Here is a 23,796-nt window from a genome sequence, read left to right as displayed (position 1 = left end):
GATGGGGCATGCACTCAGTGTAGGCTGCTGACAGAAGGCTACCAGGAATGCTGAAGCACTTTGCTAAAATCTGTCCTCTCTTTCAGGGCCCACTGGTGCATTGAAAGGGCAAAAGGCAGGAGAGGATTGCCTGCTGCAGGTGACTAAGAAGAGTCATGGAAAAAATGAAAGGACGTTTGTGGAAGACTGAGCTCCACCAAACACAATCCATGAGATAGTACGTAAAGTTGCAAAAGTTTCCACTAGGGAATGAGGCAATCGCTTTATAATGCTGTATTATTATTTTTTTTTTAGCAGTACTCAATGACAACCTGGGAAACGAGGTTGAGACACTCTTCCTGTGCCACCGGAAGGATGAAAAACAAACCACATATCTTGGAATAAGAGCTGGTTTCCTGCAGAATAATAATATTAAAAAATGGCAGCGATGCTGAAACCTAGAACAAGGTGGCTGTTCTTAAATAGGTTATGAATCATATGAAGCTCATCTCAGTGTTTCCTAGAAAATTAAAATGTCACATATCATCTGAAATGCCTCTGAATTATAAGCCTGCTAGTCCAAACAGCAGTTAACAACTGTCAAACAGCAGCTGAAAATGGGGAGCAAACAAGTTTGCCACATAAAATTATGATTAAAAAAAAAAACAAAACACTTGTCTTGCCCCTCAATTGGCAGAAGCTCCCATCAAGCTTGACTTTTTTTTCCTTTGCCATCTGATCCTGTTGAATATGCTAGCAAGATGCTGTTTCTGAGGACATTTTCCTCCTTTTTTGTGATTTCTGGGTGTGGTGTAGGGGTAAAACTTACCAGTGCTTCTTCATGCTCTAGACGTGAGTATTCCACACGGAGCTATTCCCATCCAAAATCTGATGCAGGGCTGGGGTCGGATGTTCCGTGTCAGGCAATTTATCCCAGTTGAGGATCTGGCCACGCAGCTTTTGCCATCAGACTACTCCCAGCATTACCTTCATCCTTTTGAACCACAGATTAGTGGAATACTTAATAGTGAAGATCTGATTCACTGCTGTAAACAGATGCATGCCATGCATTTCGTTTGGCTGGCAGCTTCAGCTACGCACTTCATGTTGTAAAGCAAAGCCCCTTCCTTGTCCTCCTGGTGGCAGTACAAATGTTGAATAACTTGTGATGCACAGAATCCTCTTGCATCAGGAGCAAGTGCTGTAGAAAATAAAATGCATAATACAGTTCAGGGCTATGTTTATATTTTGGCAATAGCTGAGGTTTGTATATGGTGCTAGGGCCAAGAGGAAAAAGTGAGCGTTGCCAACGTAGAGAGCTCTGTGATAGGAAGTTCCTGGTTAAAGACAGGACATGGAAAACTGGGCATTTAGATCTCCTTTTAATTCTGCCTTTGTCTAGGTGTTTCATAATGTAATTTGCATTTTTTTTATTCTTATTTTTTAAGTCCTGAACCTGAAACTTGCCTCGTGGGGGGAGCCTTGCTCAGAATACCTTTGCAGGTACTCAGTCTTCACTTACTGCCTTTCTAATATGAACAAAATCTTGGTGCTGGGGAAACGAAAGAGAATAGTCTCTAACTTTGCTAGGGCCAGCATGGACTTGTAAATGCTGCGATTTGGACAACGCTGGCCTAGCTGAAATGCAGGAGCTGAGGCAGGGCAGTGGTGTGGAGGTATTTTGACAAGCGTACTTACAGACAGCACAGTGAAATGGAGGAGATCACCCCTTAACTTTGCTGCTTGTGCAGCCACCAGGCTCAATTTTGTCTTCATTCACTTATCTGGAGGCAAGTCTCCTCGAGGGCTCTTGGCTCCAGTGAGGAACTGAATAAACATCCAGCAGTTAATTTCTGGTTATTTATTTATTTTGAGGAGGGTGAGGCGAGAGTGACAACCAGGGCTCTGCTGAGCAAAACCCGGTAACAACTTTTCCCCCCAAAACCACGCAGGATTACAGCCGTGCTCCGAAGGCGGCAGCAGCACACACCTGCAGCTCCCCTTCGGCCTGTCAGCTGGGTACCAGCTTCACCACAAAGTTCACGCTGCTTGAGCTTCTCCTGCGTGGGGACAACCACAGATGTGGCGACAACCCTAAAATCGCAGCCTCCCCTTCTGTGGGGCGAGGAGTGCGACCCCCCGCTGTGCCTGGGGCCGGCTGCGCCCCTTGAGGCTGTGGTGTGGGATCTCAGGGAGACGTGTGGGGGGACACACACCGACCCCACACCCCTTTGGGGCAGCCCGGGCCGGGCACAGGCAGCGTGGCCGCCATTTCAGGGCCCCCCTCAGGGCGGTGGCGGCGGGGTCCGCCCCGTCAGGGGCGGCTCCGCGGCTGTGGCTGTGGCGGCGGCGGCTCGGGGCCGCCTCCCCCGTCCCCGCCCCCGGTTCCCTTCCCCAGTCGCGGCGGCGGCGGCGGCTGGACGGGAGCGGAGCGGAGCCGAGCCGCGCTGCCAGCCCGCCCCGTCCCATCCCGACCCGAGCTGGGGCAGCGCCGGGGAGGGAGGGGAAGGGGTCGGGGTGGTGGGGTGGAGCTGGTGGTGGTGGTGGTGGGGTGGGGGAGAAGCACCCGCGGCCCCATGCGCTGAGTGAGGGGCTGCGGGATGGGGCTGCGGGGCGGTGGCGGCTGGGCTGGCCGCGCTGGGGCGCCGGCTCCCGGCTGGACGTGCCTGCTGCTGCTGCTGCTGTGCGCAGCGCTCCGGAGCCTGCTGGCCAGCCCCGGCAGCGAGGGTGAGCGGGGCAGGGCCGTCGGGGGTGGAGGGTGGTGGTGTGTGTGTGTGTGTGTGTGTTTGTAGGGCTGCAGCTGCTGGGGTTTGTTTTTGGGGGGCTTGCACGGGTGTCTCGGTGAGGCTCCGAGGGTTGGGGGGCTGCGGTGCGCGCCCTCGGTGCGTTCAGAGCTGGGGATGGTGGTGGGGAGACAGAGGGCAAAAAGCGTGTGATCGGCTGCCCTGCCTGGCACGGCCACTGCCAGGCTTCCAAATTGAACCTGTCTCCTTCCCCTCTACCCGGTTTGGGCACTGCTTGAATCTTTACAACATAAATATTTCGCATTCACGGCAGGCTGCGAGGTGGAAGGGGTGGACGGGGAAGTTGAGCATCCTGAAGGGATGCTGCTTGCTCGTCGCAGGCTGTTTTTTTTCCTTTTTCCTTTTTTTTTTCTGTAATTATTTGTGAAACTCCTTCAGAGGGACAACGCTGGCCAGAGCCTCAGCGATGTGGCCGGCAGTGAGCAGCGAGCTGCGATGTGTTTCGGGGAGCACAAACGATGCGGGTCGCGGCTTCCCAAAAGTAAAGGGAGGGGAAGATGCCGCTCTGCTGCCTGCAGAGATGCCGAGCTTTGGCTTCGCCTCGGTTTGAGGTAGAGGTGGGCCCGATCCTTCTGCCCCCATGTGGTTTTGGGTGATTTCACCCCTGGGAGCGATGGCCCAGGAGGCTGCTTGTGGCAGGCACTTCCCATCGCTCGCCTCCCTCTTCCCCATCCTGCACCTTCCCGTGCTCCCTAACACGGTGCCGAGGGGCTGAAGGATGCTCAGGGCCTCGTTTCGGGCATCTTTTCCATTTTTTTGGAAAATGCAGACGGTGCTGCCCAAGTCAGCGGGACCGTTCCCCGAGCGCAAAGGTGCCTCTGCGCTAGCGGGCAGGCGGCGTGCATAGGAAGCAGGGCTGGAAACGATTAATGAAACTGCTGAGCAAACTGGCTCAGTGGCATCTTTACAGGGAGGTTGCGGGGGAACGTTACAGCGATGATTAGCAGCGTGAGCGTTTGCTTCGCGGTCTCTCTCCTCCTGCTTTTCTGACTGCCGCTCTCTAATTTCTGTCTCTTCAGTAAATGCAAAGCTAAAAACCCTGCTGGTGGTGGCGGGGGGGGTCTGACTGTGGACCTGAACTTGCTCGATAACTGCTGTCCTTTGCTGCTAGGAGATTTATTTGTAAACAAGCATTATTTGACAAGTGCTTCTCGCAGCATGTCTCCTTTGCCAATTACAACCGAGCGGCTCTGCTTCTGGGAACGGCTCACCCTGCAGTGTGTGAATCCGACTGCATGAGAGAGAAACCTCAGACACTGAAGCCAGCCCGCCTCGCCGTCTGCCGCTGCCGCTTGTCACTGATTTGGGTTTGAAAAGTTCAAACCCGGGCTGCTTTCAGGCCCCGTAGAGAGAGATCCTCCCCTGGGGTCAGTTGTCACATTCAGCTGGTCGGAAACTTTGCTTGTGCTTGGATGGAGGGAGCCGTCTCAGAACTGTGAATGCTTTTAAAAGTTGCTTGTCTTGGTTTTCCTGGGTCTCGTTGTGTGCCCTCATCTTACTCGCCGTGGTTAAAAAAACACCTAGCTGATAATTTGTGCTGTATTGGTACCTAACACATGTAGTTGCATAGAGGATGGTAAATTCTCATAATTACTATTTTCTTACGCTCTGTGTCACGTTTATTTCTCTAAATCTTACTGTAATACGCAGTGATGTTGTAGGATAAGATACGTGCCGTTAACAATTCACAGTGCCTGAATTTCTGTTTTACCCTCTAGTGGAGAGAGACTTAGGGGAAAGCACTCTAAAAAAATCTAGGTTAAGATTTGGAGGGGAGGAAAGTAAATTCAGTGTTTGGGTTCCGTAGCATGGAAATAGCTTTTGGAAAGCACAGCTGAGTTTCTGAAGCTTCTGCCATTTTTATGGGGAAGTATCGAGTGCCTAGCCTATATTGTAAATGTTAGATATCTCCAGTTATAGATTTTAGAATATACATTGGGGAAACTGAATTGAATTTCTGCCAGGTTTCTCTATGAAAGGGAAATAAAAGCAATTTTTATTTCAGTTGCCTTTTCTCAGGCTATGTATCAAAAGCAAAATATGCCTTGAAGGATGAATGCTCAGTGCTATTTCATGTTCCAGGTATTGTTTAGCCGTTATTTGTAACTCTTCAGCAGAGTTCATTCATTGGAATCAGAGTTTTCCTTCTTCCCTTTGACTGTTTTTTTTTTTTTTTTACATTTTTTTAATTATTTTTTACAAATTCAGAAATTTATCACTGTGAAAATATTCCACGTTGTACCATGAGAATACTGCAGAATTTTGAAACGCCAGAATTTCACGAGGGGTTTGTTACTTTCAAATGCATCACCTCTGAAAATGTGCAGGGAACTGCTGCCCTCCAGTTACCATCGCGTTTGATCAAACATTTCCTTGCAGAAATAAAATGCGTTTGGGTGTTGTGATAACAATCGGAAATACATTGCTTCCCCCCTCCCCGTCTGAAGCACTGTTGATACTGCAATTACCTGAGCTGTATATTTATGGGAGCCTTGTAATTTTGAAGTGACAGTGGGTAAACCCGAATAGATTTCCTGTGTGGGCTGTATCTCTTATTTTATTTTTTTTTCTGCTGGCAGCAACTTCTGACCTGTCACAGGCACAAGAGACAGCCCTGGAATATCCGAATGGGTTTCCTGCACCTCCTTTGGTTTAAAAATGCACGTTTTAAATCATTCTGCTGGAAGTGCCAGGGCTTGGGAAGTGGTTTTTGTATATTATTTAGGCAAAACACAAAATGAACGGAGGAATTGTCTAAAGACCCCTAGCACCAGCCCCAACTTCAGCATGATTTGTTACACGTCGCCCATGGGTTTGGATTGGTTTGGAAATCACCCAGATGACCTTAGAAAGTGTCATGTGGGCAAATTTTTAAAAGGATGGAGTTCATTTTTAAAAGAATGGGATACATTGCATCTTCTGATTTCTTGTAACAGAGTAGCTCAACAACATGCGAGCATAATTGTCATTAAATAAAAAGGAATATTTAATTTCAGGGCTTTTGAAGAGGCAGCGCTGTTCCAACAGGGTATATTGTGAAAGCAGATGAAAAGAAATATGGTTTGAAATAATGGCTGTGACTTAGACAAAGGTGAGGAAGGCAAAGCCAATGTGACTTTGTAATATGTGTTGCATTTGTTTCAGGGACTTGAGCTGAAGAATAGCCTTCTGCTTGTAAGCTCCTGCATTCAATCCTCCTCCTCTGAATTCTTGTGGGAATTTTTGAAGCTCGGTTTGTCTTCATGTATCATTTTTAATTTGAATAAATGAATACAATTAAAGGGGTGGGTCCGGTACAGGCAAACATAGAGGAAGGTTATAATTTGCAGATTATTCATGGCGGAGCATGGAACGAGCCTCCATGTTTGAAGTATGTTGACTCAAGCGTGTTTTGTTTTGGGGCAATGTCTCATTTCTGTCATGGAACACCACACAAATGCCTATTTAGGTATAACAATGTTGATTGTTAAAGATGAATGAAGTCCCTTTTCATGGAGGATTTCACATGTTTGGTAGAAGTAGGTGTGAAGATGCTCCTCATTTTCCTATCAGTCTATTTCAATCAGCCTAATGCTTTGGGTAGAAATAAATATGAGACATTTCTTATGTTTCTCCTACTGGCTTGGCTTCGTGTGCTTCAACTATTGTATTTTTTTGTGATTCTGTAGGTCCTGAGTGCTGCTAGCAAGCAGTTATGTTGAGTATGCAGAATTGTTCATCTTGGAAGCGTTTCAGCCCATCAGCAGTGCTTTATAAGGACTTTTTGAGGAGGGATTTGTTCTTTTTGTGTATTGGAACCATCCCCTATACACTTACCGTAACGTTAGTGTGTAGCCTTGGTGCTGTGCACCTATTTTACTCATAGGAGTAATCCCATTAACTTTCAAATTTACTGCAGTGGAATTACTGGAATGAGGAGGGACAGCTCATGTCTAATGGTCTTTTTGGGATCAGGCTGATGTGATGTATGCCTTTTCAAGAGGTTCAGAATGGCTCTGTCATGATTTTATAATGGGAACTGCTATCCTTTTGACAGTAAAAACAGCATTTGAAACGCAGCACTTTCTAGTACATGACTAAAAGCATTGCTGCCTAATGACACATGTTGGAAAAAAAGGGAAATAAACAATAGCAAAAATTGACTTCAATGTAGTACCTATTTCTTTTTGAGGCATATTTTAAAAAATGTAATAAATAGTGGAAAACAAGCAAACTGTCTTAAACGGAGCCACTGACAGACCGTCAGCTTATAGCATGGTAAATGTTTGACACCATAATTTGATGTATAAAGCAGCTATTTGCAAATCAATTTACAGATGGATAAACTGACAGGTACCATGGGGGAAGGAGAACAGCTAGTGGGCTTGTCTGACAGCTTCTTCCCCCTCCTCCGTGATCTCTCCCACAGTTACCTAACGCTTTTGGCTCCAACGCGCCGTCCATCTCCACGTCTGCTCTTCTGTTGCTGTGAAATAAGAAAGCGAGATCTCACCCGTAACGAAATGTGTACTTACTGAAAACAAACAATGCGTTTTGTAGCAAGCCATGAGAGGGAAGGTAGGAGCAGGATTTCGTCAAATCTTCCAGAAATTGCAGAGCCAGGGCAGTTTGTTACATGGTGCCTCGCTCTCTGATCTAGCTGCTTTATTGTCCTGAGGATTTCCATGTTGCTTCTGCAGAAATCCTTGCTTCCATCATGTGCTGAGCCACTGCGGAGTCCCCAGCCCGAGAAGGAGCAGCAGGAATCCCTCAGCTGAGCAATGGTGCTGGATGCTGTTGTATTTGGGGTCTGGAATGGAAGTGGGGCTGCTGGACCCCCCGGGTCATATGGCTTGGAGTTGAAAGCAAGCTTTTAGCAAGTGCTCCATTGTTCTGGTGAATAGAGGTGAGCTTTAGCCATGGCTAAGGGATGTCAGAAAATTGAGACCCTGCCTGGAAAGAAGAAAGCGATTTTTTTTTTTTCCCAAGGGAGAAAGGGATGTTTAAAAAAAAAAAAAAGGCACAAACTTCATTTTGGTAGAAGTAGTGAATTTCTGTTATCAAGTGCTCACTTCTGTGGAAGACATTTCATGCAGCTTTTCAGTGGGTGCTCGGGCTGCTATCCATTAAAAAGGCTTCAAAAAGAAGTAGAAAAAAACCTTTGTGCTTATAGTAAAACATCTAAACATAGAACTGAAATTTCTGTCAAGGGTGCCTTCCTCGCAGGCCATAAGGATTAGTGAGCTGTGGGGCCTGAGTTCAGCCTGAGTGAGCTGGCACTGGAAATATTTCTTTTCTCAGTATTGATAAATATGGAAAAAAATAATGTTAAGAAGTTAATGACTGTGCTGGAATGAGCAATTTTTTCAATTTTTTGCAAAACTCATTTTCTTTGATCGCTTTAGTAAAATTGCTGTGTATTTTAAATTAGCATTCATTTTTTCTTTGAAAATATGTTTTGTACTTAAGATGTCTCTTTTTTTTGGCATGAACAGAGCTGAGAGATGAATTGCCCTCTGCTCACATCGTGCATGTCCCTCACCTCCTCTCTGGCTGGCAGGACACGAAGGTGACAGGTTTTGTTCAAGTGCAGCCCTTTGGTGCCCCAGCAGCTTTTCCAGCCAGCTGTATCGGCAGACTCGAGCACCAGGCTCTCGGCAGCTGAGGTCCGTAGGGATTTGTTACCCTTTTAGTTGTCTTTTTGACCTATTATTCTCTTTTACAGTCTCAGCTCTGGTATTTGCTGTGGCTTTGGCCGGTGCGGTATCTGAGTCTCTCTGAAGGCTTAATGCGCTTATCCCGGTGGAGGTAGGGAGCAATTATCCCTCTCTCCTGCGAGGAAGCTGGGCAGGAGGGGACAGGAGCATGGACTTGCAGCACTCAACTTCTGGGATCAGGAGGGGTCGTGGGGTGGCTGCTTGCAGAGGGCTGATGGCTTGTTGCCTGCTGTGGGTGAGGGTGCTGTGCTGTGCGTGTGAGCACAGCCGTCCTGCCTCTGCTCTTTGGAAACAGGACTAAATGTGCTTTGGGACAGAAAAAGCGTGCTGGGGCTTCAGCACATCCCGTGGCAGTCTTGCTGGGGATGCTGTGATGGGATTTGAGTCGTGCAGGAGGTCTGCGAGGAGGACTTTGAGCAGGTTGAGCTGCTCAGGTGGCCATGAGCTGGCTGGATGGGACAGCTCTCCTGGAGGAGGTGACGTAGCACATAGTGTCATGGGGAACACCTCTGTGAGCAGGCCTGGCAGCTCTGAGGGTTAACTCCTGTCTCTGTTCTTCCTTCCCCCAAGCTCCTGAGCATCCTCAGGGTTGAGGTTGTGTGCTCCTGGGCAGAGCAAGCTGTGCCTGGGGGTGTGTGTGGAGAGGAAACAGGCTTACTCAGGGAGGTTAAGAGCCAGGTTTAGGAGGCCAAGCAGGTATTTTCAGATGTGCAGTGTGGGATTCAGGCATGTAAATCCCTTGGGATTTACCCTAGGTCACCCAGGGAGCCTGTAGAAGAGAAAGCAGGACCCTGGGGTTGCAGGATTTTGTGCCAGCTGCTACACTGAGGTGTGGTGGGCAGCACCAAAGTGTTTTCTGAAATGTTAACTCCTAGGTTCTCTAATTCAGATCCCTTATTGTAAGGAGAAATTCAGAACAAGTTTGAACTTCGTAGCCCCCTGAGGGGGTAGAGAAACATTTGGTAGTAAATTAATTATTCAGGATCGGTAATGTGCATTTCAGGATGTTTCTGGGTGGACTTCTGTCAGTTTCTGACTGCTTTGCATGTGCCAAAACGGTGAAACTACTTGAAATTATCTGCATATTTGCCTTTAAGTTAATTTCTCCAGAATCTAGTCATTTCGGTTTATCCACCTTCGCTCTGCTAATGTTCAAACACAGTTTCTTCCTAAAATGTGTTGGCAGCGTGCTCTTCCCACTAGCAGCCTCTACCCTCTTCTGAAGCAGAAGGGATAAACTGTCAGCCCCCTGAAAAGCCAATAGATCATCTTAAACATTTTTTTGCTCCCGAATGCTATCTAAGCGTTATGTCAGTTCCCTTTTTTCTACTTGAGCGAACTCAGTGGCAGCAGAGTAGTCATTATTGTCAACAGGAAGGCTTTATTGGTGCCGGACAGTGAGGTCTTGCAAGTCCACTGGTAGTGAAAGCTGACAGCCTTGACAACTCTGGATGTGCCTGGTGAGTTTCTTTTCCTTTGCTGAGTTTAGTTAGAAGTGTAACAGGATTGATGCCTGTGCCTTGGAGGACCCTTTTTGAGGCCAGAGCTCAGACTGCTTTTAGCTGGTGGCGTGCTGATTTAGGGATGAGCACGAGGGCGCGTTTCAGTGCTGCCAGCAGGTGGTTTGACTGCATTGGGAATCTGCTGGGATTTTAGGCCTTCATCTGTGTGCTTAATAAGGTGCTTGCTTTAAGGAGGGTCTCAGGGAAACTGGTTGTGTCCTTCAGCCACTTGCAGATACCTTGGGAGTGGGGTCTGCTGGCAGCACTGGTGTTTTCTTGCTCCAGAGAGCTGTGAGTGTGGCAAACTATACTGGAAGTTTCCAGGCACTTTGGAGTCAAATAAATAATCTTTCTGACCACTTCTGTTAAGTATGGTGGGTGGAATAAACAACTGCCTCTTGTCTCGAGAGCAAATCCTTGAAAGGGGAAAAAAATGGTACTTTTCTGTTTGTTTTAATGGGTCCAGTCATGAAATGTGCCTCTGGTCCCACACCCAGGTGCTATGGCCAGTGTTGTGCCTGTGGAGAAAATGCAGCCAACCCAAACAGCTTTGACCAAAGGCAGTCTTGCCCCCCTTGTAAACAGTATGTTCAAACAGAAATTACAGGCATGATGCAAAAGACACCGAGTAAAATTTCCTGGCCAGTGTTATGATTGCAGTTGTCCATCTGGCCTTAAAAACCTACGGATCTGCGATGCAGATTCTAGCATTTTGGCACTTGCTATAAAAGGGAATCATGAGAAAACTAAAAGCAGAACGAAGCCAACATAATAAAATATAAATCTGCAGTTAATATTAGTTTGCAAGTTCATTAAGTAGTGTATTTTTTCTTCCTCCAGTGGGCTATAAATAATAGGTACTGCTACAGCTTGCACTCTACTCTAGCTTGGTTTCCACTGATGGAAATGTTTCCGAGGCTCTTGCCTGCTTATTTTTTTGGTCTCAACTCAGTGTAGCTAATTAATACAAAACATCTGTTTCCTGATGGCTTTGATTTCTTTCAGGAGTTTTATTTCTTCATTTGTTTTTGCTTTCTCGGATTATTTTTGACTTGTCACTTGTTGGAGTGCCTTGGATTTATACTTTTTGAAGAAATACTTGGCACAACAGGGAAAACAGTTGGGAAATGAATGGCAACAACACCGCGATAAAAGCGGCGAAGATTGATGAAGCAGAAAAACTTTGACTCATGATGATGGAGAGTCCTTTGCAGTTGGCGTGCCTTGGTAGTGCTGTGGACTCCAGGAGCACGGGAGGAAGGCCGGGGAGGTACGCAGCAGGAGGAGAAAGCAGCTCAGGCAGAAGTGATGTGTTTGGCAGCCGTGCCCCCTGCCTTGGGCTCAGGGAGAGAGGAGAGCAGAGGCAGCGGGCTGGGTGGGAAGGCTGCGATGCCTGGAGGGCTGTGCAGAGGAGGCCGGGAGCTGCAGGATGCAGGAGCCTTGAGGATGCAGGAGCCACTCACTGGATTCGCACCTTTTTTCGTGCAGGAGTTCAGACGCAGGTTACTGAAAACAGGGCTTGGATTCCTGTTGAATTAATAACAAATGTATTAAAGCGGTGTTTTGTTTCAGCTTCTTAAAACAAAAACATTTTCATTCAAGTGTCTTTCTTCAGGAACGTGCTAGGTATGAAACGATGCGATGTTTTGAAATATTTATTCAGGCTCTAAGTGAAGGTTTCTTCACTCCCGTTGATGTTGTGATGGGGTATCGATTTGGTCAAAGATACTTTTTTCCTCTTACTTTAGTTTTATTTCAGTGAAATAAATAAATAAAAAAAAAAGTTTCATATGGCTTTATGGCTTCCTGATGTAAAATCTATCAGTTTATGCTGTCTTGACCATTCTGCCTGTTCTGGAGTGATTTGGCATGAATAACTTCACTAGGGTATGCCTCGTGGTTAACTTTGGGTTGCAACTGGTGCTGATGTATAAGGATTTACTGGAAATCAGCTCAAAGACAGTCGCAGCTCAGAAGGATCGAGTCCTTGGTATGCCTGCGGAGACTTTTCCCCAGGTTGAGCCACGAGCATTTTCCTGGTGGATCCTTGGATGCCAGCATGGCCTGAGGATGTTTGGCTGGCAGGATCACGAGCACTTTTATCCTGGTGGTTGGGGGATTTTTGTTTTCCAGATTGTTTCCTTTCCCTGCCTGAAACTGGAGCAGAGGAATTGCAGCTCCTTGGGCTGATCCAGAGCCGGAGGAGCCCTTCCACTGAGGTGCTGTGACCAGAAGTCCATGAACTGGTGGCTCCAACTCCAGCCGTGGTGCTGTCGAGGTAGACCTGCCCTGTTTTCGGCTGTGTAATCTGCTGCTGCCACGTGGCTCCGTGTCTTGGGTGGCAGCACCAGCTGGGCCGCTGCGCCGTGTGGGCAGATGCGTTGGCTGAGGTCAGCGCTGAATGCTGTCGGCTCTGGCATTTCGTGTGCTTCCCCCCAGCCACAGTCCTCGTGTCGTCATGGTGAAGCTGCTAAATGCCTGTGGTATGAGTGCGACGAGGACATGTGAGTAAAAAGTCAGGTCCAATCGCCTGCTAGGGATCCGTGAGTGAAGAAACACTGTTAATTCACCAGCTAGAGTTCAGGGCAAAGGTTTAGCTCGCTTCTGGTTTTATTCCAACTTGATTGCTCACCCGTAGTAAGCAGCCTGTCTGAGAACAAGAGTGTATGCAAATTCCCCTGGCTATTATTCTGTATTAAAAAAAAAAAAAAAAAAAAAAGGGAAGAAGAAAAAAAGGCTGTGGTATGACTTTAGACTTAATCATCATTTATCCTACCCTGAAGGCATGGAAGTTAATGATGATATAGATCTGTGCGGTTTTGTGTTCCCCTTGACTGAGCATTAGAAATAATTAGGGCTTGTGGGATGGATGCACTGCCGGTAGAGATGAGCAAAAAAACATTTTTTGAATGTATGCATGTGGCTCCTGCAAGCGCTCTGGCAGAGATACAGGTGCTAAGTGTGCTTATGGGCTCTGAGGTTTCTCGCTCGTTCAGACACGTCTCGATGATGCCAAGGAGAGAGGAAGTGGGAATAAATGAGCTCTGTTATTCTGGAGGTTTTTAAGGTTATGGGGCAGGCAGAGCCACTAGCAGTTTCTGGAGAGACTTCTTCAGTGGGATGAGCTTGCCTGCATCCCCAGGGCTGTGTGTACAGCTTTGGGTTATGCCTGTGGGGTATCTTATAGCACTGGGGCTGGCCCAGGGCTCCTGAGCTGTGCAGGAGCTGGCGTTGGACCTCCAAAAATACATAACCTCCAGCTACATACTTCGGGTTTTTCCTGAGCTACCACCTCCTGTGGTCAGCTATTAAACAATCATGGCCAAGTGTGTGCTGCTGGTTGTCTCAGGTTTGATAGATAAGAACTGCTTCTGCTGCTCCTGAGACCCCAAGTCTTTTTTTTTTTTCCCTTTTTGTGGGTGAAACCAGAGAGATTCAGCTTTTTTACTTTTTTTATTCCAGCGCAGAACAGCTTCCCAGGCAGCCATATGGTAAGCGGTGCAAGCATCTCGTTGTGATGGCAGCAGCTCTTCTATAAATCCTCTGCTAAAGCAGGGCCTTCCACGTGGTAGCTGTGTGCTTGGCTGCCATTTGCCTGCTGTTTCTCTCCCAGCCTGGCCAGTCTGCAGTTTTTAAGAGAAAACCAGTCCAGCAGCAGCAAGGTTTCCAGCAGCGTTGTCCCTCTTGTGCGTGGAGCTGCCGCAGCATCGGAGCAGGGTCACCAGGGCTCCAGCCTGGTGCCTGACCAAATTGGGGTGGGTTTGGGAGCTGGCAGTACTGCGAGGGAATCGAGGGTTTGCCAGAGATGGCTGGGTGGGGTGCTGATGGGGAAAAGGCAGCTGCCTCGTGCCTGGATGGAGCAGTGGTGATTTCTGTTTGCTAATGTGGGAATTTTGGGGATTCTGAAAGCAAAATGTTTCCATCTTTGCTGGCGATTTTGCATAACTACTAGCTAAATAAGCTCCTCAGCAGATCGATACGGTACAGTATTTTAGAAGATGTGCTGTGAAGGCAACTCTGGGCAGAAGCCCACGGGGCAGCCAGGGAGTCTGCTGTGACTGTAGCAGCCCCTGGGAGCCTTGCAGGGCTCCAGACACTGACAGCTTCAAGTCACTGGTGGCTTTTGTTTTCCTGGCATGTGAATTTGGGTTTCTGTGCACCCATCAAAAGGTGTATCTCATCCCTTCCTATTTGTCTCTCTCTATTTAGAATCCTATTGGAAAAAAAAAAGAGAGGAAATGCCTCTTTTCTAACTGGGGATTTAGCATTCAGCGCTGTTGGTTGACTCACCGATAGCAGAATTCCCCCTGACTGGGGTTGGAGCTGACTGGCTTGTGTTAGCTTTTCATATGCAGAAAATTATTTTGAAATTGAAGTTAATAACAGCAATTTAAAAATTGTCATTGATAGAAAGATAATTCAATATTTAGTTTTCTCGTGTTCTTTTTTTTATGATCTGATGTTTGAATAAAAGCACTTTTTCTGCTTCTTTGCTTAATTAGCATGTCATGAAGAAGTTGGTGGCGTCAAACATACCATCTAATTACATTCATTAGCAGCATCTTCGGGACAAGTTTTAATTAAGTTGTACAATGTAGATCAATACTTGTTTTGCATCCATTGCAACTTAGGACAGGAATATACTGCTCGGCATGGTTTAATTACAGCGACTGTAATAGGAGGAATTTGGGTATCCTGCCATTTTGTTGGCAGCAGCAGCCCTTTCCCCTCCTGTTTGAAATGGTATATGTGTATATTATGGGACGTGTTGTTTGTGTCCTGCTTTAAGGAGTATTTTAAGATCGCCCCTGTTATCCCATTAAAAAGGAGAAAGCACAGTATGATTTAGGAGCAGCTGGGTATTGATATTTGACTTCAGCTGGAGCAGGAGAAATTAATGAACCTGAACCTTCAGGAGGGGAAGAGCTGGCTGCTACGGGGTGACATGTGTAATGGGAGATGATAGCAATGCTTCTACATTGCTTAGACTGCGGGGTGGAAAGCCACCTGATTTTGTTTCCTTATTTTGAACAGACTTCAGTAAAATCCCCGAGTGTTGTTTCGACTGGATGTCCTCTAATTTGGTGGCATTGTGAGCCCCCAGCTGTGTTTGCTGTTTCAGAAGCAGCAGCAGACATGGCAGAACATCTACATGCCCTGTGATAGCATTGATGTACTCATAATTCATCCGCTGCAAATATCAAGATAAACAAATATTTTACGAGTGTTTGATGCCAGGGCTGAGGACTAATTTTTAACCTTAGAAAGGAGCAATGCTTTTTATTTTGGTATAATGTACTTCACGTTTTATCACTCTTGCCCCTAAGTATTTAATACAGCTTGCTATTAAATCCTTATGCTTCCATACATTTAGGTCTTTGACTCATCAGGGGAAAAAGGCACTTTGAAGCGGAATGCTAATTACAGGAACTCGATCGGCGTGTTCTTATTATAGCGAGCAGGTACCCTGCAAATAGTGTAATTATGATGCCTGGAGAACTCAGTGGGCAGCGTTTTAATGTTGTCTATGGTGATTGCAGCAGCACGACCTGGGCTGCTGTAAGGGTCCGTATGCCTGGTGTTTGCACCGGTGTGTGGCTGTGCAGAGACAGCCAGTAAACCTTGTAAGAGTTCCAGGGAAGAGGATTGATCTTCCCATTCTGTATACTTGTACAGACATACTGTTTCTCTACCAATTTTCCAGTACCTACATAAATGGTTTAATTTCTAAAGGAGCATGTAACATCCTCTGCTCATTTCAAGCTTACTCTCGGGCTAGCTCAACACGGGCTTGAAGGTCGTGAAAGTCTGGTTTTGAAAACTTCTGGTGGGATTTTTAAAGAACCCATACAGTGGAGACCATGAACTGAAGAGCTGGGGAAATGAGCTCCTTCTCGGGAGGGACATGGGTTCAAAATGTGAGTTTGTTATGCAGACGATTATGCTCTTGGAAGCACGTGTTGTAGTTCAAAGAAGGAATTTGTGTGCTTTTATAGTAGAAAGTTCCTCCTAGACTGAGGTTCTGTATAACAGCTGTGGGTTCAGTCTGTTTTTTAACTTGGAGATTTAAAGCCCTGGGTACAAGAGATGACACTGGGAAGCTCAGCACTGAAAGCTGCCGTAGTTTTCCTCAGCTGAATTGTATATGGATTTATTTTTTAATTATTTCACACTTTGTCCTCGAGTACTGAGTACTTCAGGCAATATGAGGGAAAATATTATGAACTTGGGAATAATTTATTGCTCTTTAATGTAACTCATTTGCTGATTGCTTACCTGACTTAACAGAGCCAAGCTGCATTTTTGGGTGGAAAAGATGATGGTCCCTTGGATATGTTATAATGAAGTTGTCAAGACTTAAAAAAAATTTGTGAGGGAAAGAAAATACTGTACTATTGCCATATAAAATACTCTGAAAGTTGTACCCACAATAGCTAGGATGCCCTGCACGTTGTTTCTCATTTTGTTTTTGTCTTAAAGGCCTGATTATGTTAAAGACTCTACCACCTTAAAAGAAGAAATGTGTGGTATAAGCCTTGATGTATGAATTTGCGTGTACCTATATACTGTCGGTCTTGTATATAGTTGTTCCCCTCCCCAAAAGACCAGATCACAAGAACTTAAATCTGTTTTTTGCAGAAGTTCAGAGCATGTGCAGCTTTGTTTCACGGGTAGATCTCAAAGGGTATGACTTCATTGTTAGAGGAGTTGTTGTCTTCTTGTTCTGCTTCACAAAAAATCCAACTTCCGTGGTTAATTATAAATGGCCTGTTTACTATAGCCACCCAAATCTTGAAATGCTTACTAAAATTTGTAACGCATACATCTTCCTTAATGTTTTTTTCTTATTTACAGTGAATTTACTGGACTCACGCACAGTGATGGGGGATCTAGGATGGATAGCCTACCCAAAAAATGGGGTAAGTCTGTTGTTGTTTACTTTTTCACTCAAATTATACTAATCGTTTCCATTCGGAAGGTATACTACTGGGTTTCAAAATTCCCTGGAGTGATTTGTTGGCAATGGAAGGAAAAAAAAAAAAAAAAAAACACAACAAAACACATATAACAACACACTGTGACTGGAAAAATGGAGCTATGTGGCTGGGGGATTGATTTATTTATGCAGTAGAGCCAGTCACAAGTATTAAAATAAATCATGAGTCAGCGCCCTCACTCCTCCCCTCACCAAAAAAGCCATGAGGTTATTTACATTTTTTTGAGTGATAAATTCTGAATCTTGAACATTTGGGGTGCAACAATTTTCTGCAGGTTTTCTTCTAAAACAGAGTCTGGAGCATTACTGTTCTCTTCAAATGAAGAGAGCTGTTCAGAAATACTTCTAAGGCTTCAGATAAAGTTCTGGCAGCTGACAGCACTGGAACAGGAGGTGAGCTTTAAGCACCTTGAAGAGCCTGTGTCCCTTCCTTTAATTGTACCATGGGCTGAGGGAACCTGGCCTCCTAATTTGATACCTGAAATAAGTACAGAGCTCAGGTGTGTTAGTACTCTTGACCTGACTGAATTGTGTGAGCAGTCGCTGCTGTGAATTTTGGCCTTGGTTTGACTGGGGCATCCTTGATGCTGTGATGTATCGGAGAGCTTTGATAGTCTTGGAGGGTTGGTTTCTGCAAAATGTGGAGTGTTCCTGTCAATTTCTAGGAGGCATGAACACTGTGATGTGAGAAAGCATCCTGAGATAGAAACACTGCACAGCTGTGCCCTCCAACAAAGCAGCTTTCAGGAATGTGGTATTGTAAAGTTTCAGACACCAGCTGAAATGGGCTGCAGAATTGTCTTGCACTCCAGTTTGATTGTCATAAAAATGGTGGCAGTGTTTACACAAAGCACAGTCAACCCCATGCATTTCTACTGCAGAGCAAATTCAAATCTGGCCTTTTCTCAATTTTGTGTAGATAGGAGTAGAAATGGCAGCCTCACTCAGACAAGCTGCTTGCTTGCAGGCCCTGGTTATGCCAGGAATGTAAAAGCACGTGGGGAACTTAGTTCATCCTGAACTCGGTTCAAGATCTAAGCCTGTTATGGTTGGAGTCTTTAGCGCTATTTTTTTCTCTTGATTTAAAGATGAGAACTAAACTTGCTCCCCTTGCACGTGTGAGCATTGGAATAACCAGCTCCAGATGTGCTGGCAGAGCAGTATGTTGGCATCTTATCACACTGCAAAGATCCTGATGTCCACTCCTTAGTGTCTGCATTTTCCCTCTTCAACACTTACCTCAGTATTTTTCCTAGGATGTAAAGCAGTTGCTGCCTCCAAGTGTCCTTACAGGAATATCAGTAGAGAAATATCTTCTGAACACGTCAGGACTGGTTATCTGGGTCTGTATGTGTAGATGAGTAAATTAAAAGCTAAATATCCTATCTATAAGCCTCGGTTGTTTTTTCATTATTTAGAGAAACTTTTCTTTATTTACAAGCTCAATTTCCAAACAGCACCTGGAAGTATACTCATGAATGCCAAATTAATGGTTACTGAGTCAATAGGGAGGATTTTTTTTCCTTAATTTAACTTCCACAAATACAAAGTGAATCAGGCAGTTGGTTTTTGAGTTTCTAGAAATCTCCTCTTAATCTTCTTTGTTTTCATGGGACGTCATAAAAATCCATGAGCTTAGCCCAGTTGTTTCTTTTGGCCTAATATATTTGTAGTACTTTATTTTACAAGTGCTGAAAAAGACTTTCCAGGCCTAATTCTTTAACCCCCATATCTGCTCTGCAGTCAGCTGTTCTGCAGCCATACTGTTGTGTGCTTGATAATTTTTTTGAAATATTCTCATACAAATTTATCTCAGGACATCTTACAGACCTTCCAACATTTCTGTATATCTGTACTGTTCCCTGTGAAGGAAAGGAGCAGAAATCTTGTGGTGTGTCATGCTTCACAGTACTCCTAGGTGTGGAAACACAGACCACGCACAGATGCGTGGTATTTTGTATTTCCTGTAGAGTCTATTTAAATAAAGTATTTGGTAGCAATTTCATAATAATACTGCTCCAGCTGGAGATACATTAGCTTTTGAAGCAGCCTTCACCTCTGTTGCTACTTTTCCACTTGTTTTTTATTATGAATATTAAGGAAATTTAGTCTTTGTCCTGGAACCACATCTGTTAGGAGACTGCATGAGGAGCTCAGCTTCATTAAAGACAGTAAGCATTTAGACTGGTAGTTTTGTGGGAATGCTTGGGAGATGTTTTCAGTACATCACAGAGGCTCAAGGGGGAAAGTTTTGAGAATAATTTCCCTATTTATTTTTTTTATTTTTTTTAAAAAAGGTAAACAGTTGGGTGAGGAGGTCCAGCCATACCAAATGAAGTTGTTTTTGGCAGATCCTTTGTAGTAGGTGTCATATTCTAAATTTGTTGTAGCTGTATGCCATGGTAGTTCATGTGTATTGAAGCTGTAAGTCATTCCATGCTCCAGAGAGATCCAGCTGCACTCATTTAGCCCGTTGTTCACCTCGTATTTGCTGAACACAAGGAGAAAATGCACTCTCTACCTTAGGAAATGAAAGTAGTGGTAGGAGGAGACCAATGCTCCAGCCTGGATACAAATTAGGCTTTAGAGGTACGCCTGTTTCATAGCTCTAATTCCAAGTAAAGCACCTCAGCTGCTTTAGTCCCTACTAGAAGAGACCTTGGTCTGCCATAAAACAGGACGTACCTGCTTATCTTTGGGATAATGGGTTTTAGGGGAAAGGGTAGAACCACTTCAGGGTTGTCTCTGCAGAGCTTTGCTTACCTAGGTGCTTATTTGGTACAGATTTTGGCAGTATTCAGTATTCTTTCAGCCTTGCCATGTTTCATTTTTCCTATACTCATGGAAGGTAAGAAAAATCTCTATACAGATGGAGCATTGAGAAGCCAGTGGAAATGAAATATGCAGTGGCCAAGCAGGGGTAGAAATGAACCCTCCTGGTGTGAGGGTCCAGATGTTGTGCAGGCGAAGGTGCTTCTTTCTGCTGCTTCGCCCCGAAGAATTAATGGATCCTGGTAGTTTGTTTTTCTTGTTACCCCACGATGACTTTCCTGGCAGTGTGCGGTTCAGCAGTCATGCGTGGCTTTTAAACCTGCTGTTATATCTGTTAAAGCTTGAGTAAAGTCCTCGTAAGGTCAGTGCAGCAGTGGAACTCAGAAAAGGGACCTTCCCCCTGCCAGCTGGACGTGATCGGTGTGGAAATGCCACCCCTTTCACAGCTTGTGAGTTGGGAATCCATCCGAAGGGACAGCTCCCACTTGGGTCTGCAGCTGGAGTAAGTTTGCTTTAATCTGAAGGTGGTTATTGGAATTACCACGGGTTCTAGCAGAGAAGCCTGGCCTCCTCTTTATTAAAACCCCTGCTTGTACAGGAGGCCTGCAGAGCCTCTGTTGCCTCCAGACTAATTCCTGGAGTGCTGTGTAGTATTATCAACACTGGGCATATTAGAGGTTTGCATGCATTATGTGCGGCTGGGACAAAAAATGGCTCTTCCCTGCAGAAACTGCTCGCATTTGCCTGTGCCAAATGTATTTTTTTAATCACAGGGAGACTCACAGAAGTAGGAGGTGCTGTGAGAGAAATGGTTGGGTCAGATCAGTGTTTGCAGGCAGAATCGCTGCGTTACCTCCCTTGGTTTGGCAGGAGGCTCTGCGTGATGCATTTGGGCTCCCCGCAAAGCCATGGCAGGGGTGGAAGCTACAAAGAGCTCCGTGTAAACCTCTGCTCTTCAGTCTCGCTCTGACCAGGTAAAAGCACAGCCACTTTTAACAATAACCAGATAATTGCAAAAGTTGCTGATTAAAATAAATGCTGTTTTCACTGGCTTGATTTAGCAATTATGTCTGATGTGTTTCTGTGGCCATGATAGTGCTGATTTACTTGTTCCAGACCCTCGCTCCTTTCAGGGTTTTCTTTTTAAAATTATTTCTTCACAACCTTGGAGCACTATTTTCTTTCCAAATTGGAGCACCGCACACCTGCTTTACTTCTGTACTTTATTCCCATCTCCTCCACCTCCCGCTGATTTTCCCGAACTTTCTGTGGCACAGAGCAGGAAAACCTCCATGCTCCTTGGAGCACTGGCTGTGTGCTGTAGCTCACTGCACAGCTCCACGTTCTGGGCTTTTTTAGGGAAATAAACATGCACTGAGGAATCTTGTCCTGTGGAGATGTTAGAGGATGGTGGGATCACTCAATTCTTTATTCACTGCAGAAAATGAGAGCACTAGCTGACTGGCTGCACATGAATTGCAAGAGGGAAAGCAATTGCCCCGGCTTTTGGTGCTCGGGAAGGACAAACCCTGGAAGCAGAGGGAGTGAAATGAAACGGTTTGGTTCTGCAAGTTGCTTGTCACTTCTGCAGGCCTTCAGTAGATTTGGGTATTTATTTATTTTGGTGAGGGGTGGGTAGGGGCGAGCATTTCTGGCTTGTCCTTCTGAGGACAGGTACCCTAGGGTGCCTCTTTGAAGTTAAAAATAACAGCGCTTTAGATTACTCAGCATGGCTTGCAAATACATTCATGCTTTTTTCCTCTGTCGATCTTGGTTCAGATAGAGATTTTAGGCAGGAATCCTGGATTGGAGGCAGTGTTTGCCCTCGGGGTTAGAAATAAAATAAAGGGGGAGGGATAGGGGGAACGGGAGGAGAAGGATTCTTGGCACCATTGAGCTGTGTCATGTAGCTATGATTATAATTGGCATTTTCAGGGCAGTACTTCTGGCAGCCCGTGTTTTCTCCTGCAAATGCTGCCGCTCGGCTGTGACCAGTGTGGAAGAGGAAGCAGAGGGATATGCTCACATGGCAAGAATACGTTTCATACTGCAGCAGGGAGCATACTAGAGATAAAAGTAGGACCTGAGTAGGTGAAAAGAGACAAAACCCTGCAATTTGGCTATTTATTTACACATACTTTTGAACACACACGGATTAGTGAGAAGCATGGTCTGCATCTGTGAATTATTTGAAGCAAACTGGGTAATCCAGCTAAGCTGATTCGGGTGAAATTTGATGAAAAGTACTTCGTACTGGTACAGCTTTGGGGCAGATGTGGGGTTACCTTCCCAGGAGGTCTCTAACAGCAGGTCAGACTGTCATTTCTCATGCTCTGGACAAGCAGAGTTGATCTCTTCTGGAGGAGCAGACCGGATGATCTGTTTTGCCCTCTTCTTGCCCTGCATACAAATTGCTGTAGATTGGAATTCTCTCCTAACTCTGTCTGGGGTAAGGTCTCCTTTTGCATTTCTGATCTCTTGATTTTTTTTTTTTTTCTTCCCCTGCTTATAAAACATTGCCATTGTGCTCATCCAACACCCTGTATTTAAGACCAGCTTTTCTGATGCCTGTAAGAGATCACCTGTCATATGTAGCCTCTTTTAACGTAGAGTACCTCATGCTGCAGAACAGTTTTCATTGAAAGTCCTCATTTTATTTTTGTCCTTTCCCTTGTCTTTCCCATCAGAAGTTAAATCTTCTCACCCCATTTGAGCGTGCTCTTAAATTTGTTGTCCTGGACTCTTTTCTACCTGCCCTTTAGTTTGTACACTGTTGACATCAATCAAGCCTTCATTTGGTAGCAGCATCTGGCAAGGCATAGGCCTTATTAAAGGAGCTCTAAAATGCCTGGAATACTCTGAAGTACTGTAAAATAAATTAATACTTACAAGATTAAGAATAAAGCAAGTCTTTATCTCTGTTAGAACTGTATTGATAGAATTATACATTACTATCCTGGACTTGAAAATCTACCACAGAAGAAATGAAGGCTGATCCTTCAGTGTATCTTTTTGTAAATACAGTTGTCTGCATTAGGCTCATCCAGCAAACAATAATCTCCTTTCATGCTAAAAAGTCTTTTTTTATTTCTCCAGTGTCTAAGAATTGCATTTGGGGATAAGAGCTTTGAAGAGCTTTATCTTCTAATACCATTGTTTTCTCTGTTACTTTTGTGCCAGTTCCAGAAATATTGGTACCCAACAGTTAGGAAGCATACAATTAAAATGTATAAGCATAGTGCTGTCATGAAGAATCTGAAATTTTGTAGAATAAAATATTACCATTATGGAATACATGTGTCACAGCCCAGGGTTTATAAAACATGCATTAGGATTTTATAGCTTATGTTGATGAATTTGTGCTATATTACTTATGCTACTTACTACTTCATATCCTATATTTATATATAAATCACTGGAGTACTTACACTGTAATCACATAATCTGTTTATATGACTTAAAATGCAGTGGCCTTGGTCTTGTCCCCTTTGACTGCATATATTATTATTCAGATTAATGGCTTTTTTTTGGAAAATAAATTCAGGACTGCGATCTCGTATTTTATTTAGTGTTCTTTTTATAATGGAGGAATGTTGTTTTTCTTTTCATGTTGCTCATTCAGGAAAGCCAGCTCAAAAAGCATGAAATAGAGTGAATGCTGACTTCAGGGGGGAAAAAAAAGCATGATAAATTTTAGTCTGGGAGGCGAACATTTTAGAGTGCACAGTTCCTGAAAATAGAGTGTTAAAATGGGAGATGCTATTTTGTCTTCATGGCTAGTGGTTGCCTTGTGTATTGGACAGTGAAAGATGACAATAAAAATTAGAGGGCTTTTTGAAGGCGAATCAGCTACCTTAAAACAAAGGAAACTTCAGGATAGCTTTTTGATTGACTTCTGTATAACTACGAACTCCTGGTGGGTGGCTATTCAAGAAACAGTTCAGCAGCCAAACGTGTAAGACTGTTCAAGCAAACTTACTTCTATTTTCAAGCTGTGCAATGGGAATGGCCAGGATTTTCAGATTGAAAATGGCAGCTATCGTGCT

At 44.9% G+C, this 23,796-nt stretch overlaps 1 protein-coding gene across 4 annotated transcripts in view; it reads left to right on the top strand.

Annotated features, from left to right (window-relative positions):
- Positions 1 to 2,574: 2,574 nt before the first annotated feature.
- Positions 2,575 to 23,796, top strand: part of EPHA5 (EPH receptor A5) — a 190,028-nt gene continuing 168,806 nt past the window's right edge. For all 4 annotated transcript variants that reach the window (XM_084285682.1, XM_084285680.1, XM_084285681.1 and 1 more), the window contains exons 1-2: positions 2,575 to 2,706; positions 16,837 to 16,901. In XM_084285682.1, coding sequence (XP_084141808.1) covers positions 2,580 to 2,706; positions 16,837 to 16,901 — 192 coding nt within the window. In that variant the 5' untranslated portion in view covers positions 2,575 to 2,579. The remainder of the gene's footprint in view (positions 2,707 to 16,836; positions 16,902 to 23,796) is intronic.

Source organism: Netta rufina (genome assembly GCF_964035555.1).
Source record: "Netta rufina genome assembly, chromosome: 4".
NCBI classification, from domain to species: Eukaryota; Metazoa; Chordata; class Aves; order Anseriformes; family Anatidae; genus Netta; species Netta rufina.
Note: the sequence above shows the minus strand (reverse complement) of the source record. Positions and strands in the feature narration are given on the sequence as shown.